The sequence below is a fragment of the Ictalurus furcatus genome, chromosome 21 (assembly GCF_023375685.1).
Source record: "Ictalurus furcatus strain D&B chromosome 21, Billie_1.0, whole genome shotgun sequence".
In the NCBI taxonomy this organism is placed as follows: Eukaryota; Metazoa; Chordata; class Actinopteri; order Siluriformes; family Ictaluridae; genus Ictalurus; species Ictalurus furcatus.
Genome location: NC_071275.1, coordinates 12,193,677 through 12,208,348, shown reverse-complemented (window position 1 = coordinate 12,208,348; position 14,672 = coordinate 12,193,677). Strand labels below are relative to the sequence as shown.

The following is a 14,672-nucleotide window of genomic DNA, read 5'->3' as shown; positions in this document are numbered from 1 at the left end:
AAGTTACGGAAAAAGTTATTAAAGAAAATAACTTTTTAAGCCTCTGGAAATATAAACTCCTTCCCCGAATCACAGAGACGCTCTCTTTATTCCAAAAATATCACACGCTTTTTATATGACATAATGTTTATACTATACTGTCTCTAATCCTGGCATGGTGTCGTTTAGGGTTTGTCTCATTAGTGTTGCTGTAGTTTTGATTTAGCTACAGTTTGGTGTTTTGCGTACTTGTGTACACGCTGATAATCATCAAAGTGTGTGATTTTACTTCATGTGTCAGTGATGAACCATCACACGTGGTGAAGAGAGACATAAAACTCTCAAATAAACAAAATCTTACAGTTAATCAATTGTTTAATTAGAACAAAATCAAAAAAATGGTTTTGTAGTATAAATGATAGTCCACTTTATAGTCCAGAAAATACATCGTGTGTGTGTGTGTGTGTGTGTGTGTGTGTGTGTGTGTGTGTGTGTGTGTGTGTGTGAACTCCATATTTCCCTCTATATGCAGCTGGGGAAATTGTTCTATGCATATTTAAGGGTTGTTAAATAGGCTCTATCTGGATTCTGATTATTTCTACAGTTGTACATAAAATATTTTAGGTTCCTTTACATGCAACAATATAATTTAATTTACCTTTAAGGGTTCCTTGATTTATCTCTCTGGAGAAACTCGAACCCTACAGCATAGGAAGAAAATTTTTAGAAAAGGTGGAATAGTGTTCCAATAGGAACCTTATAGATGCATCCAAAGTTCTACAAAGAACTAAGTCTAGGACAATTATACACACCTAAAGTTTTAAACAGAACGACTCAGCATGTGGGTTCCACCTGTCATGGGTTCTGTAAATATTGAGTACTCAGCAAAACGTCCTACATTCTTCTAGGTTTCTAGAAGAGCATCAAGGAACTGTTATATCTGTTTGAAGGTTCTTTAAGTAAAAATGATTTTACAATTTATAGCTGTAGATTTTATCCTATAAAAAAGTATGACTTGTCGTTCTTTAGTAAAGTTACAAATGTTTAATTGTTGCTAAACTGCTGTGGAATAAAAGGAATAAAACAAGAAAAATAATCAACTTCAGGGTGGCGACAGAAGCTCCACTTCATCATACCACCCCGTCACTCAGTATATTACACACACACATGCACACACACACACTCACTCACACACACACAATGTGTTTTATAAAAGCTGTTAAAGCTGAGCCAGTGAAGGTCACGTCAGATTAATGTGAACTGCTGAATAATTATTTGAAAGAGATATAAGAGAATTCACTGTGTTCAATGTCTGTGCAAAATAATGATATAATCACTCCGATTAGACATTAAACACACACACACACACAAACTCTCTATCATGTTACTGATATTATCATTTTTATTCCACTATTCAGATAAATAGCTATAAAACAGACTTCTGCTGAATATTAATGAATATTGTTTTTAATGTATATAGAGTTATAGAGGCTGTAACAACACTTCTCAGAGAACGACATCTGAAAGAATCACATCATTATTAATCACTTATAGCAATTGACTACTGGAGTGGACGATGATGGTATCAGGAACTCATCACATCCTTACTCTTAGCTCCTGTTAATGATTAGCATAGATTTAAATAAATATACACGCATGTTATTTATAATTAACTGGTGACTGAAATCGGTTCCTTATTATTAATTTCTCATAAAGAATATTCAAAGATCTGTTTTGAATCAAAGTTCTTTTAAATGTAAAGCATGTGGAGATTTTAAGCTCAGAATAACAAGTGCTGCATAAATAAAGACGATTAGCATATTTAACCTTACCAAGAAATAAAATCTCTTTATGAAGTGAATGAGGAGGTTTTAGATTAAAACAGAATTAAATGGAGTGCAATAATGAAAAGCTGCTAGAGAAAGGAATGCAGTTATGTTTACAGTACGCTCTCACTGATCGTGTTATAAAATCTTAATAACAGCAATGCTCAGTTACAGAACTAGTGACACATCTCACGCTCAGTGTTTGAGCTGGAGACAGTGGAGTGTTTGAGTGTTTGACCTGGAGACAGTGGAGTGTTTGACCTGCAGACAGTGGAGTGTTTGACCTGGAGACAGTGGAGTGTTTGACCTGCAGACAGTGGAGTGTTTGAGCTGGAGACAGTGGAGTGTTTGAGTGTTTGACCTGGAGACAGTGGAGAGTTTGACCTGCAGACAGTGGAGTGTTTGACCTGGAGACAGTGGAGTGTTTGACCTGCAGACAGTGGAGTGTTTGAGCTGGAGACAGTGGAGTGTTTGAGTGTTTGACCTGGAGACAGTGGAGTGTTTGAGCTGGAGACAGTGGAGTGTTTGAGTGTTTGACCTGGAGACAGTGGAGTGTTTGACCTGGAGACAGTGGAGTGTTTGACCTGCAGACAGTGGAGTGTTTGAGCTGGAGACAGTGGAGTGTTTGAGTGTTTGACCTGGAGACAGTGGAGTATTTGAGTGTTTGACCTGGAGACAGTGGAGTGTTTGACCTGGAGACAGTGGAGTGTTTGAGCTGGAGACAGTGGAGTGTTTGACCTGGAGACAGTGGAGTGTTTGACCTGCAGACAGTGGAGTGTTTGAGCTGGAGACAGTGGAGTGTTTGAGCTGGAGACAGTGGAGTGTTTGAGCTGGAGACAGTGGAGTGTTTGAGCTGGAGACAATGGAGTGTTTGACCTGGAGACAGTGGAGTGTTTGAGTGTGTTTTCGCTCGTATTCTCACCCGCTTTGATGGAGTTTGCTGGCTTGGTGGTTCCGTCTGTGCTTCTGATACTCTTGGTTTGGGAAACGCCCAGTTTGCAGTGGGTGGGGCTTGAAAATGAGCTCCATAGACATCAATGTCTGTAAAGGAAGCATTTCATATAAAGATGAAATATCAGTAAGGAAAAGAAATAAAAGGTTTGCATGTGAACGATGCCTGACTCAATTGAGTGAAGCTGTCATGAGCTTCCTGTTTAAATGGATGTGTTGTGTAAACACCTTCGTGGATGGTGCTGGACAGATGCACACTTGTTCCCTTGGCCTCTAGTGGAGAAGTGTAGAGTACAGAAGTGTTCACTTCATCTAAAGATGCTAGTCCTCCTTCTAGGGTTCGTGTTTTTCGAGGTTTCATCGCCGCTTGGTGAGAAACAGATGAGCTTTGGAGTTTAGGGTTTAGTTTTCCGGCAGCATTGCTGGCGTAGTCAGGAAGCGGGAACGTCCCAATCCCACTGTCCAGAGTGCGCATGGAGCCTGAGGGGGAGGGAGAGATACACTTTATATTTTATTTACAGAATTTTAAACTGATTTGGGCATAATATAAAGTTTAAAAATATATATATATATTACTTGTATGTACTTAGTCAAATGTCAAATGTTAGTCGTAAATCGTTCCTATTTACGAGTTAATATTTTTCCTTTACATTCTTAAAAAATAATTTTAAAAATACAGATTTAAACAATTCAGGAGATTCACCTAACCATATCACACTTCCATTATTAGCACAATATTCTATTTAAAAAGCGTTCCAGTTTCATCTGATCCTGTTCTTGAAAAAAAAAAACACTACAATTTTATTTTTACAGATCTAACCTAAACCATTATTCATGCTTGATGTCATGTTACACCCCAACACGGTAAAAAGGAGCGTCGTTTTAGAACCGTAACAATACTGCAAACGTGCCGACCAATCAGAAACTGGGATTTTCCTGGCCGTGGTGTACGATGACAACACTGTGTGAGCTGAATATCACAATATTGAACAGAAGTGGTTATTAACACAGAGGGACGTTCCTGCAAGATGCGGAGTGGTACGTTAGTGTTAGTGTAGTGTTAGTATCTGAACCAGCAAGCGTGGAGGTTCCTCGCACACTGTGGCTCTTTAATAAATGACCTGCACTTTAGCTCCAACACTTATTGGCCTTGTGCACATATTGGTCTCCTGAGGTGGGCATTAAGTGACATAAAACAAAATTAAGTGACAAAACCAGCGTAGTGTCGCTCACAGCCTGAGGGGAAAAATCCATCAGACCGAGAGCCAATTACAATTTGTGTCAGAAACTAAAGATAAATGTTGAGTTAAAGGTTATAGTTCTGTTATCCTGAGGCCGAGCTCCAGTGTGGCTCGGGCTGTGTCCCAAATGCTGTGTTCCGTACAAGAACTGTTCTAAGGGTTCATTCTGTTAGAAAATAACATGCACTGGGACAGTGTACATGTGTGTATATATACTGCAGAGAATACAGCTAGATATTAGCCTGCTAGTTTTTTAGTGGTTATTATGATACATATTGTGTGTGTGTGTGTGTGTGTGTTTGTGGGTTCTGGAGTTTGGGACAGAACTGTAAAATGGTTCTAGTAAGTAATGGATGCTAGTAACGGGACGAGGCATCCGGTAAAAACCCGGATTGAGGATTTGGAATTCTGTTCTCACCTTTAAAGTGCTGCGAGCTGACGGACTCGGCCAGGCTCTCATCAGACGTCACGTCATCACCTCGGGTCATTTCTGAACACTGACAGAGTGAGACAGGATAAAAATACAGTGAGAGCAAGAGAGGAGGTGGAGAATGAGGTGTAAACAATGAATATTTAGACATCTACATCAATACACACTAACCATGATGGCCATGCAACCTTAAAAACTTTCAGGACATCACACACGCTCCATTGTACTCGGAACATGGGAAAAGACCATGTCTGACTTGAAAAGGTACAAAGGATCAGACGCCCAAATCAGACCTCCCAGTCGGAAACTAGGATATTCAAGCTCCGCCTTTTCAGAGTTTGCAGCTCACTCACTCTTGCGTCAATTTTTAATCCATAGTTTCTGATTTGTAACTTGATTCGGGTGATTTATGAGTTAATTATACTAGACAGAGGGGTGTTTTTGCAGGCGGAGGCTGATTAGGACGATTCTTAATGAAATGTGGATTTTTCACAATTGAAGAATTCTGCACAAAATATTAAACAATTGTTTATCACAAATTTATTCCTTCTGACTCTTTGGTCATTTTAATATTCAATCACATCTTTCTGATGTAGTTTCTACCTTTTTTCTTCTTCTGTAGAACCACGGGGTTCAGGTGTATGTGTCATGTGGTACAACGTCTCTATGCTGATTGGCCACTGGAGGGACGGAGGAGGAATAGTACAGCCCTAGCAAAGATTGCAGTTTCATTGGTTATTTTATAAATGGCTAAAAATAAAGAGTTTACAGCAAATGAAAATGCTGTAAAAAATGGATAAAATTTAGATCAGAAGTCCACAGTGCCATATAATACCAGAAATATGTGACTAAAAAGAACAGCAGAATGCAGCACACATCGCTGGATATTTCCGCATATTCAGTTTATATTTTGTAAATATTTTGTCAGAAGTTTGGTGTAATTCTAGTACACTCATTTTTAAATGTATTTACAGTAGTCTCCAGCAGCCTTTTAGCCTTTTTACTGTCGATCAGACGGTTAGCGTTAATATGACGGAGGACTCTCAGGACATTAGCAGGAATTAAACGATTTGACATCCACACATCGTTCATATGACACCATGTTTTCAGCTGCTTAAATAATTACTGTGACTCATAGCAAACAACATTCACAATGTCAGTCAACTCCCAAATGCAATTTCCCAAACAGGGCTTATGAGACCGAGCAATAACAAAATTTACGCCCAAAGCAGTCTCAGTTCATTAGTATGGCCATCCGTCTGTGCTTTCATATAAAACGTAAACACACCAGTGAGTAATAAACACTCAGACGAAATAAGACATGTCTCAGTATCTCAAGGTTAGATGCCTTGTCCATGCACATAATAAAGAATTCTCTTTGCAACCACAGTTTAGACTTAAACAAGTAAGAAATCTCAGTTATGTAAAAAGCCTGAGAGAATTTACAGCAAACTGCAAGTTACAGGGTAGTATCAGATGAAGAGACTTTAAATTACATTACATTAAGAACAAATAAGAGTGTTCGTGTATCAGGCGATTTAGCAGTGTAAACTTTGTTGACTGACTAGGGCTCATACCAACATCGGACGCAGCACTGAACCAAAATTGACGATATGAACACGGGGCTAACACTAATGTCTTTGTTTAACAGGCTGAAGAACAGTACAGCTCAGGGTAGTTCATGAATAGCTAATTGTTTCAGTAACTCCATCCTCTAGGGGGCACTAAAGAGATCCCTGAAAACTTATTTTTGGATTAAGATCAAGATTTAACAAGGGCTTCAGATAAGGAAACAGTGTGAAATATCTATCAATATCTCTAATGCGATTTTTACCACAAAGCAGTGTACATTAATTTATTTTGTTCTGTTGGCAGACAGAGTTTAAAGCAGCTCACACTCCAGACAAACATATAGTCTGGAAAATACGGGACTTTGTGTATGTCCTCCTAAAAGGAATTACAGTTACAATCCAAACTCATTCAGGAAATTTCAATCAGTATTTACTTTGATCTCCTCCCCGCTCCTGGTTTGACGGACACAGCTTTGCTGATGGCCAAAAACAGGACGTGACCTTTTAGAGTCGAAGGAAAGACGCCTGTGCATGATGCCAAAACTGGACGCTCCACTGTCATCCACCCTGTTAGGAAATAACGCATGTTAATTTAACAAAAAATGTATTAGGAAATCTCTGTTAAGCAGGAACGTATGTATAACATGAATTAGTTAATAACCTCAGAAACGAGTCATTAATAGTAGTCCAGTAGACATGTGCCAATAATAAATTAGCATATTATGACATCCATCCATCTTCTACTGCTTACTCCTTTTCAGGGTCACAGGGAACCTGGAGCCTAGCCCAGGGAGCATCAGGCACAAGGCGGGGTATACCCTGGACAGGCTGCCAGTCCATCACAGGGCACAATCACATACACACTCACATTCATACACTATGGACACTTTAGACACTTTGGACATGCCAATCAGCCTACCATGCATGTCCTTGGACTGGGGGAGGAAACTGGAGTAGCCGGAGGAAACCCCCACAGCACGGGGAGAACATGCAAACTCCACACACACGGCCCCAGCGGGACTTGAACGCTGGACCCTGGCGGTGTGAGGCAAACGTGCTAACCACTAAGCCACTGTGGGCCCACATATTATCACAGAATCCACAATAAATACTGTGACAGACGTGCTTGGATTGTTTGGTATCATGTTAAGAAAATATCACAGTACATGGTATACCTGGTTAACAGCACCTGCCTGTTTTCTATTTTTCACTTCTTTACCTGTTCAGTAGCTGCTGCATGAAGCTGTCACCCGTCACACCTGTGTACATCAGCGATAATTGACCTTGTGTTTGGTCCACGATAACTTCACACGAGCGTCCTCTTGCTGAACGATCAAGCGGAATTCCGACTCCTTTCACATACACCCTTTCATCCTCCAAAGCCTTCCGTAAATCCTCCGCCTTTTCCATCAGCTTTGAGATATTTAAACTTTCCACTACCTTCCTGGACCCTCCTTTGGCCCCTGAGATGTCTTTGGTTCCTGAGGACGTGGACGATGAAGACGTATTCGATTTGATTTTGGACATTTCTGGTTTGCGACTAAGGGCAGGAAGCTTGCTTTTCTTCAACCCAAACCAACTTGCAATCCCGTTGGATGCTTTCTGTTTTGTTTCCACAGCTTGTCCTCGATCTTGTTCCTGCAGTTTAAGCATGTTTTCCTGGATTCCTCGCATGACCTTCTGCTCGATGGAGACAGAAAGTTTCTTCTCTTGAACAGAATTGGCCGAGTCAGGTGCAGATTTTGATGGGAGGGGAGGTGGGAAGGTGTCTACATGTGTAAAAGTCTTTTTCTTCCCAGCTGTGAGTTTGGGTGACTGATGCTTCTGAAGGTTCAGACGTTCTTCCTGAACTGGTTTCATTCCTCGAGGATAAGAAGAAGCATTTCCAGCCTTGGATGGAGACTTGGATTGTCCTCTGGTAGGGCTGCTTTGGGGACTTGGTACTGTTTTGTTCAGGGGATTGGGACACTTCCCATAGCTTCGCATTACTACAAGGGTTTCACATGAGGCTGTTGATGGCATTCCTGTTCTAGTCTTTTGACCGTCTGGCTTTGTGATGTACTTCCTATCTGCTGCTGCTGCTGCTGCTGATGCATGTACCTTGGCATAATTGCCAAAGCTATTTTTAGGATATGATTTTCCTTCGAGTGAACCGGTGTGTTTTCGCTGTTCCAATGCGATTCTCTCTATTTGTCTTTCTGCTGTTTTGCTCCTTTCTCCTTTCCCAGTGGATGCAACAGGTCTGCTAACATTACTCTGTGCTCCCCTTTTTACTCCAGGTTGATGCATATCTTCAACATTCTGCAGTCTTCCAAGAACCGCCAAACGTTCTTTGAATGGGTGATAACTCGTCTCACTGTAGCTGCTGCTGATTTCTCTTCTGTCTTGCACAGATGGCTGTCTGTCTCTTCTTTTAACCACGACCTGAGACGCACTAGAAGATCCACCTTTCGGAGATGCAACCGGAGGTCCTCTTTCATGATATCCATCTTTCATACTTGGGTAGCTCATCCTCTGGGCCTTATTTACAGAAGATGATGAGTTTGGGAGGCTGAAATGGTTCTGAGGTCTTTGCCAAACTGGACTTTCTGTGTCTGTGTCCTGATCTGATGAGGAGGAAGATGAGTCACTTGTGCTCGTTGATGAATCTGAGGAAAGTGGATTGAGGACCTTTTCATCTCTCCAGTTCATTTTTTGCTTTTCAGTAAATTCTGTGGTGTCTTTGGTAGCTGTAGTGGAATTGGAAGTGGAAGGACCAACAACATTTTCATAGTGAGGTACCTGAGCACCTGCTTTAGAAACCTTGCTCGGTTTAGGGGCAGAGTGGCTACTAAACCCTGGATCTTTGATAGGAATGGATGATGTTTCCTCAGGATTTGGTGGAGATGTCGGGGCTGAATGGGTGCCAGGGTACGAATCTGTTTTAGAGCAGGAAGTTTGTTCTGTTGCGGTCGCATTCCGTGTCTGCATTTCATAGTTATTCCTGCATGGGATTTTAGAGTTTCGTGTCAGTTGAGTACTCAAGCGAAATGCATTGGTTGATGCCATGTTCTCAGATGCTGAAGGTATCTTGAGCAACTTCAGGAGTGTTGACGCTGAAGGTTTGGATTCACCAAACAAGGACGCTGGACTTTGCGTAGACTTTTTTTCTGCGACCTGCTGCTGTGAAAATGCTGCAGTACTTCTCTCAGGCAATGAGGCTGAAGAATACGAGCCAATTGATGCTTTCTTGGAGACTGTAGTTTCTATAGATGTTGAGAAGTCTCCATTGCAGATCTCATGTTCTTGTTTCTCAGATGATGTGAGAGACTCCTTCAGTTTCCCCCCTTTTGGTGATGGAATAGTTTCAGATTTCTTATCATGGTGATATTTATTGGTACCTTTTGACTTTGTAGGTGATATTTTGCTTGATTGTCTTTTTTTGCAGTCTTTCTTTGGATCTTCTGAGCTAGGCTCATTGGTTTTGTCTATACTTAGCTTTTTTTCTGTACTCTGTCCTGAAGCACCACATTCTTCTGACCACATTTGTCCTTTTGTATCATCTTTGCCAGAACCTGATGGCACACAGAGTCCTTGATTACCCTTAAGCAGCTCCAAGCTTGATCTCTGCTGCAGGATAAGACATGATGGACAACCTCCAGAGTTTAAGGACGCATGACTGTCCTGTTGTCTCTCAGCATTACCATGAGTGTGTTCGTGAAGATCCGAATCTGAACTGGACTGTCTACACTGGTGTTGATGTGGACACGGGTTCACCATACTAGTCACTTCTCCTGGTAACTGCGTGTGAGGATGAGGATGATGATGATGATGATGATGATAGCAAGCAGATGGATGAAACTTGAGGGGATCCGATTCTTCCAGCTTACGAAGAACCTCCAGGATGTGTGCTTTCTTCTTGAGGAATGGAGACATGGCCTCCATGGATGATGATGATGAAGCTTGAGTCGAGCTTTCTGTGATGTTTTGTGCACAATCATCATTGTCCTAAAGGAAGAAAAATAAATCTTTTGCATTTTTTGCTGCTAGTAATTTGCCACAAACTAGCATTATAATAAACAGGCTATTCACAAACTAGCATTCTAACACACAAATTAGCATTATGGTAAATAATGCTAAAATCATATGCAGATTAATGTAATTTATTCTCATTCACTGTTAAACTGAGTAATTATTTTGCTGACTCTGAGGAGAATAAAGTCATTGTAAAGCACAGATAAAAGCGATGAAGTAACTTGTGCTGTGTTTAATCTGGAATCTCTCAGTGTCCTGGTTTAGAAAATCACCACGTCTCTCACTGAGGACGAATAAACGAGGACTTTGTAGAAGAAGAAGAACACAAAGAGGGACTTCAGTCTCACATGAGTGGCCTTGACAGAGCCACCGGCTTTATCTTTAATTAAAGAAGCAATTAATTTTCTAATCGTTTGGAGAAAAGGAACGTGTCGTCCGCTCACTGCTCTCCTCCAGAAGGACCGAGACAATCTGTACAACGCACTCGTTTACTGTCAGTGCAACCGAAGGAAATTTTTACATCCACACTCCGAGAGAGGAATCGAGAACGAGTCACATTTCAACAACAGCTTTAATTGCTACGAGTTTAACAGCAAGAATAATAAAAAAAAAAATTAATAACAAATAAACAAACATGGCTATATGAACAATAAAAATGCTTTGATTAGAGTGTTTACTATGATGCTAATTTGTAGATTAGCGTGTTTACTATGATGCTAGTTCATAGGTTAGCATGTTTACTTTGATGCTACTGTAGTTTGTAGATTACCATGTTTACTTAAATGCTAGTTTGTAGATTTGCATGTTTACTATTATGCTACTTTGTGGATTAGCATGTTTACTATGATGCTACTTTGTGGATTAGCATGTTTACTATGACGCTACTGTAGTTTGTAGATTAGCATGTTTACTTTGATGCTAGTTTGTATATTAGCATGTTTACTTTAATGCTAGTTTGTAGATTAGCGTGTTTATTTTAATGCTAGTTAGTAGATTAGCGTGTTTAGTTTGATGCTAGTTTGTAGATTAGCGTGTTTACTTTGATGCTGGTTTGTAGATTAATGTGTTTAGTATGATGCTAGTTTGTAGATTAGTGTGTTTACTTTGATGCTAATTTGTAGATTAGCATGTTTAATGCTAGTTTGTGGATTAGCATGTTTGCTTTAATGCTAGTTTGTAGATTAGCATGTTTAATGCTAGTTTGTAGATTAGCGTGATTAATGCTAGTTTGTAGATTAGCATGTTAACTTTGATGCTAGTTTGTAGATTAGCGTGTTTACTTTGATGCTAGTTTGTAGATTAGCATGGTTAATGCTAGTTTGTAGATTAGCGTATTTACTTTGATGCTAGTTTGTAGTTTAGCGTGTTTAGTGCTAGTTTGTAGATTAGCATGTTTACTTTAATGCTAGTTTGTAGATTAGCGTGTTTAACGCTAGTTTGAAGATTAGCGTGTTTACTTTGATGCTAGTTTGAAGATTAGCATGTTTACTTTGATGCTAGTTTGTAGATTAGTATGTTTACTTTAAGGCTAGTTTGTAGATTAGTGTGTTTACTAGCACAAAAAGGCAGCCTACAGAGTTTTGTTACTCTTTTTTTATTCAAAATGCATTATTTTTTATTGATATTTAATGTTTAAATGTTTAATGGAACTTTAACATTAGAACAGAATATAAATTATATTTTTGATGTAGAAATTATGGAGATTTTTCTCCACTTTATATCTCTGTGTTTACAAGCGCATGTATAGTCTGACTTTGATCTGATCTGGGCAGTGATCAGACCAGAGGCAGAAAAGTGAACGTTTGACTTTCATTGTTAGATTTTTCATGCGACTGCAATAAAAAAAAAAAAAAAAACCAACAGTGTTTATTGTGAGTGTAGAGAGAAAATCCTGAGTGAAGTGATCAAAAACACGAGAAAATGGAAAAAGCTGTATTGGGAGAAAGAGATAAAAGGAAGCAGGCAAGGTCAGTGTGTGTGTGTTTGTGTGTGTGTGTGTGTGTGTGTGTGTGCGTGTGTGTAACAAAAGAAATCTATAATCTATTTTACACCTCACACACACACCTCCTCTACAAAGCAATCAGATGTGAAATGATTGTGTGTGTGTGTGTTGCCTCCTCAGAGAATGAGAGAAATAAAAGAAGTCTCACTGCAGGTGATACTGAAGTGCAGTGCAGTTTCCACACTGAAAGAGAATGAGTTTGTAAAAAAAAAAAAAGGACAGTAATTAAAAATACGAGGGTTTTCATGTAAGTGCTATGTCTTAAATCAGGGTTTCGCTCCAGAGGAGGAGATCCGTCGCACTATTGATTAGAACACTGCGGTAAAGAGCTCGGGTTCTCTTTTGGAGGCTGGAACACTTATCCACACCATTTCTTTAGATTTTATAGCAGTAAACTGGGGTGTTTATTTTAAACTCCTGCTTTATTGTGTGTTTGTGTCAGTGATGACGGATAGAAACTCAGAACCACAGCAAAACCGCAATGCTGGAGATCTGGAGATCTTACTCACGGCACGTAGGAGGGAAATGAGAAACGGAGAAAATGAGAAAACCACCAACTTTTTGAGAGCTTCCACATACATCATGTTCTTCTGCGCAAATTCAGTTCCTATATGACCGTGTTCAGAGTCTGAGACTTTAGTCCAAGAGTTATCTCAGTATTTATATACATGTGAGTAAGGTTCCTGGTATTCAGAGTCGGGTTACGCAACTGCTCTAAGTGGATTTTCTGAGCTCACACGTCCAAGGTTACCAGATTTTTCTGGAAAAGAAGCGTCTGAGACGGAGTTATCACTATCGTCTGGACACTGACTTTAAATACAAACACTCACTTTTAAACATGAAAAAAAAATCAGGGATAGAAAATGCATTTCCACCAATCAGCTGTCCCGTATCATACTCATACAGCAGCTACCAACCGGGGAGGGTGAAGACTTACACCTGCTTCCTCTGAGACATGAGAACTTCTTTTCACGTCACATCTCTTCAAACTGCTGCTCATGCTGCATCACAGGGCGGGGTAACAGGCTCAGAGGAAAGCGCTGTCTGCCCTCTTCCACATACATGAGCTCACATACTCACATGATTGGCTAATGGCATATTCTACAGAAAATGGGCAGAAATGATCCCATCTATTTTCTGATTAAATCTCAAAGTAATCTATTATTTCAGTTTTAGGTGGTCTTTAGTTGGAATTCGGTTTATCGGTATTGGTTACGCTCACGATTCCTTGTGTGTACACAACAGTTCTTCGATTTATCTACACACACAGTTTATTCCTCTCAATTCACACATTCATTCCTCGTTTTGACACTTATTTCACCACAAAGAACGTATGGGTTACATATTTCTCTTCTTTAATGATACATATGTTATTTTTATGATATTTTTAACTAATTTTGAGAAAAATTAAAGCATATTACTCACGTGCAGCTTTTGAGATCAAGGAAAAACGATCCCTAGCACGTGCGCTTTTCTACGATGGGGTCGCTTCCTAATTATAATCATTATTGTAAACTTTGCAGACAGAATTAACATCCGTAATGCAGTGGGGTTCCTTAAACCTGGATTAACTGAAAATCCAAAATCCTTCACAGATAATAACAGCAATATGGTTGATTTACATTTCCTGTATAACTCAGTGTTAGTGAATTCGTCTTTTGATGAACACAGAGGGGTTTTGCTAACGTTACGCAGGTGGACAGATGAACATGTTATGTTCGTAACTCAGTCTTTACAGGATTTCTGATTTTGTTGCGTCTTTTTTCAAGTTTTTTTTGTGGAAAACTACTCGAACTGGCGAAATCACAATCGCACGAAATTGTTGAGCACGGACTTTCGCAGTGATGTTTTTTGGTAATCGAGAACTTTTAGTTGTACTCGTGTTTGACGCACATGAAGCGAAGACAGCTTTGTCTGAATGCGCGTTGTGATGATGTCACACAATGTGTCTTCGCCCAAATCTGAGGAAAATCTGTGGTAATGTCAAAAAAGTGCAGTTCCTCTGAATATTGCACAGTTTACTTGATTTTGCATTAATTTCTGCGATTGCAAAATCATGGAGGGACTGATAACTGGGATAAAGCATTGTTTTTGGTATTGTGGGATTGTTTTCTGTCCACTTTTGAAGTATTTTCATCAGTAAAATCATTCAGCTGATAAATAACAAATCTAAAAACACTGTGATTGCTTTTATACAGTTACTTTATTTTAGTTTCTATCGTACTGAACATTCGTTTCTGGATCATGAAATTCTGGTGTTTTTTTTTATTTGTTTTCCGCGTACTCAAATGCGCCCACATTCTTCTGTAGAATATGCCTGATGTCACTGTGATTGACAGGCGAGAGAGAGTATGCCCCTCCCACCCAGAGAGCATACACAATTTTACTCCCTTGTCTCCCGGTCATGATTAGCAAAAAATATTTTATATCGCGCCACTCAGCAGAAAAAGGTATTTTTTACCGTATGTTGGGAAAGTTCCTCATATTCAGCACCGGGTTACTCAGCTCTGAATTGGACCCGTAGTGCACAGTGAGTGATTTGAGACACGGCCCATTGTTTAATGAACACTCTTCTCCTTTCTTCCCTCAGCACTAACTGACCTCATCACTGTAATAAAAATCTGATTAAAAAAAAAGATTATTCAGCTTCATTACAAA

At 39.7% G+C, this 14,672-nt stretch overlaps 1 protein-coding gene across 1 annotated transcript in view; it reads right to left on the bottom strand.

Annotated features, from left to right (window-relative positions):
• LOC128624695 (nck-associated protein 5-like) overlaps positions 1–14,672 on the bottom strand; it is a 41,134-nt gene that overhangs the window by 6,421 nt on the left and 20,041 nt on the right. Inside the window, exons 8-12 of the mRNA XM_053652358.1 lie at positions 7,218–9,985; positions 6,433–6,565; positions 4,416–4,494; positions 2,985–3,236; positions 2,444–2,846 (exon numbers count right to left, since the gene is read on the bottom strand). Of these exons, the coding sequence (XP_053508333.1) occupies positions 2,444–2,846; positions 2,985–3,236; positions 4,416–4,494; positions 6,433–6,565; positions 7,218–9,985 (3,635 nt within the window). The remainder of the gene's footprint in view (positions 1–2,443; positions 2,847–2,984; positions 3,237–4,415; positions 4,495–6,432; positions 6,566–7,217; positions 9,986–14,672) is intronic.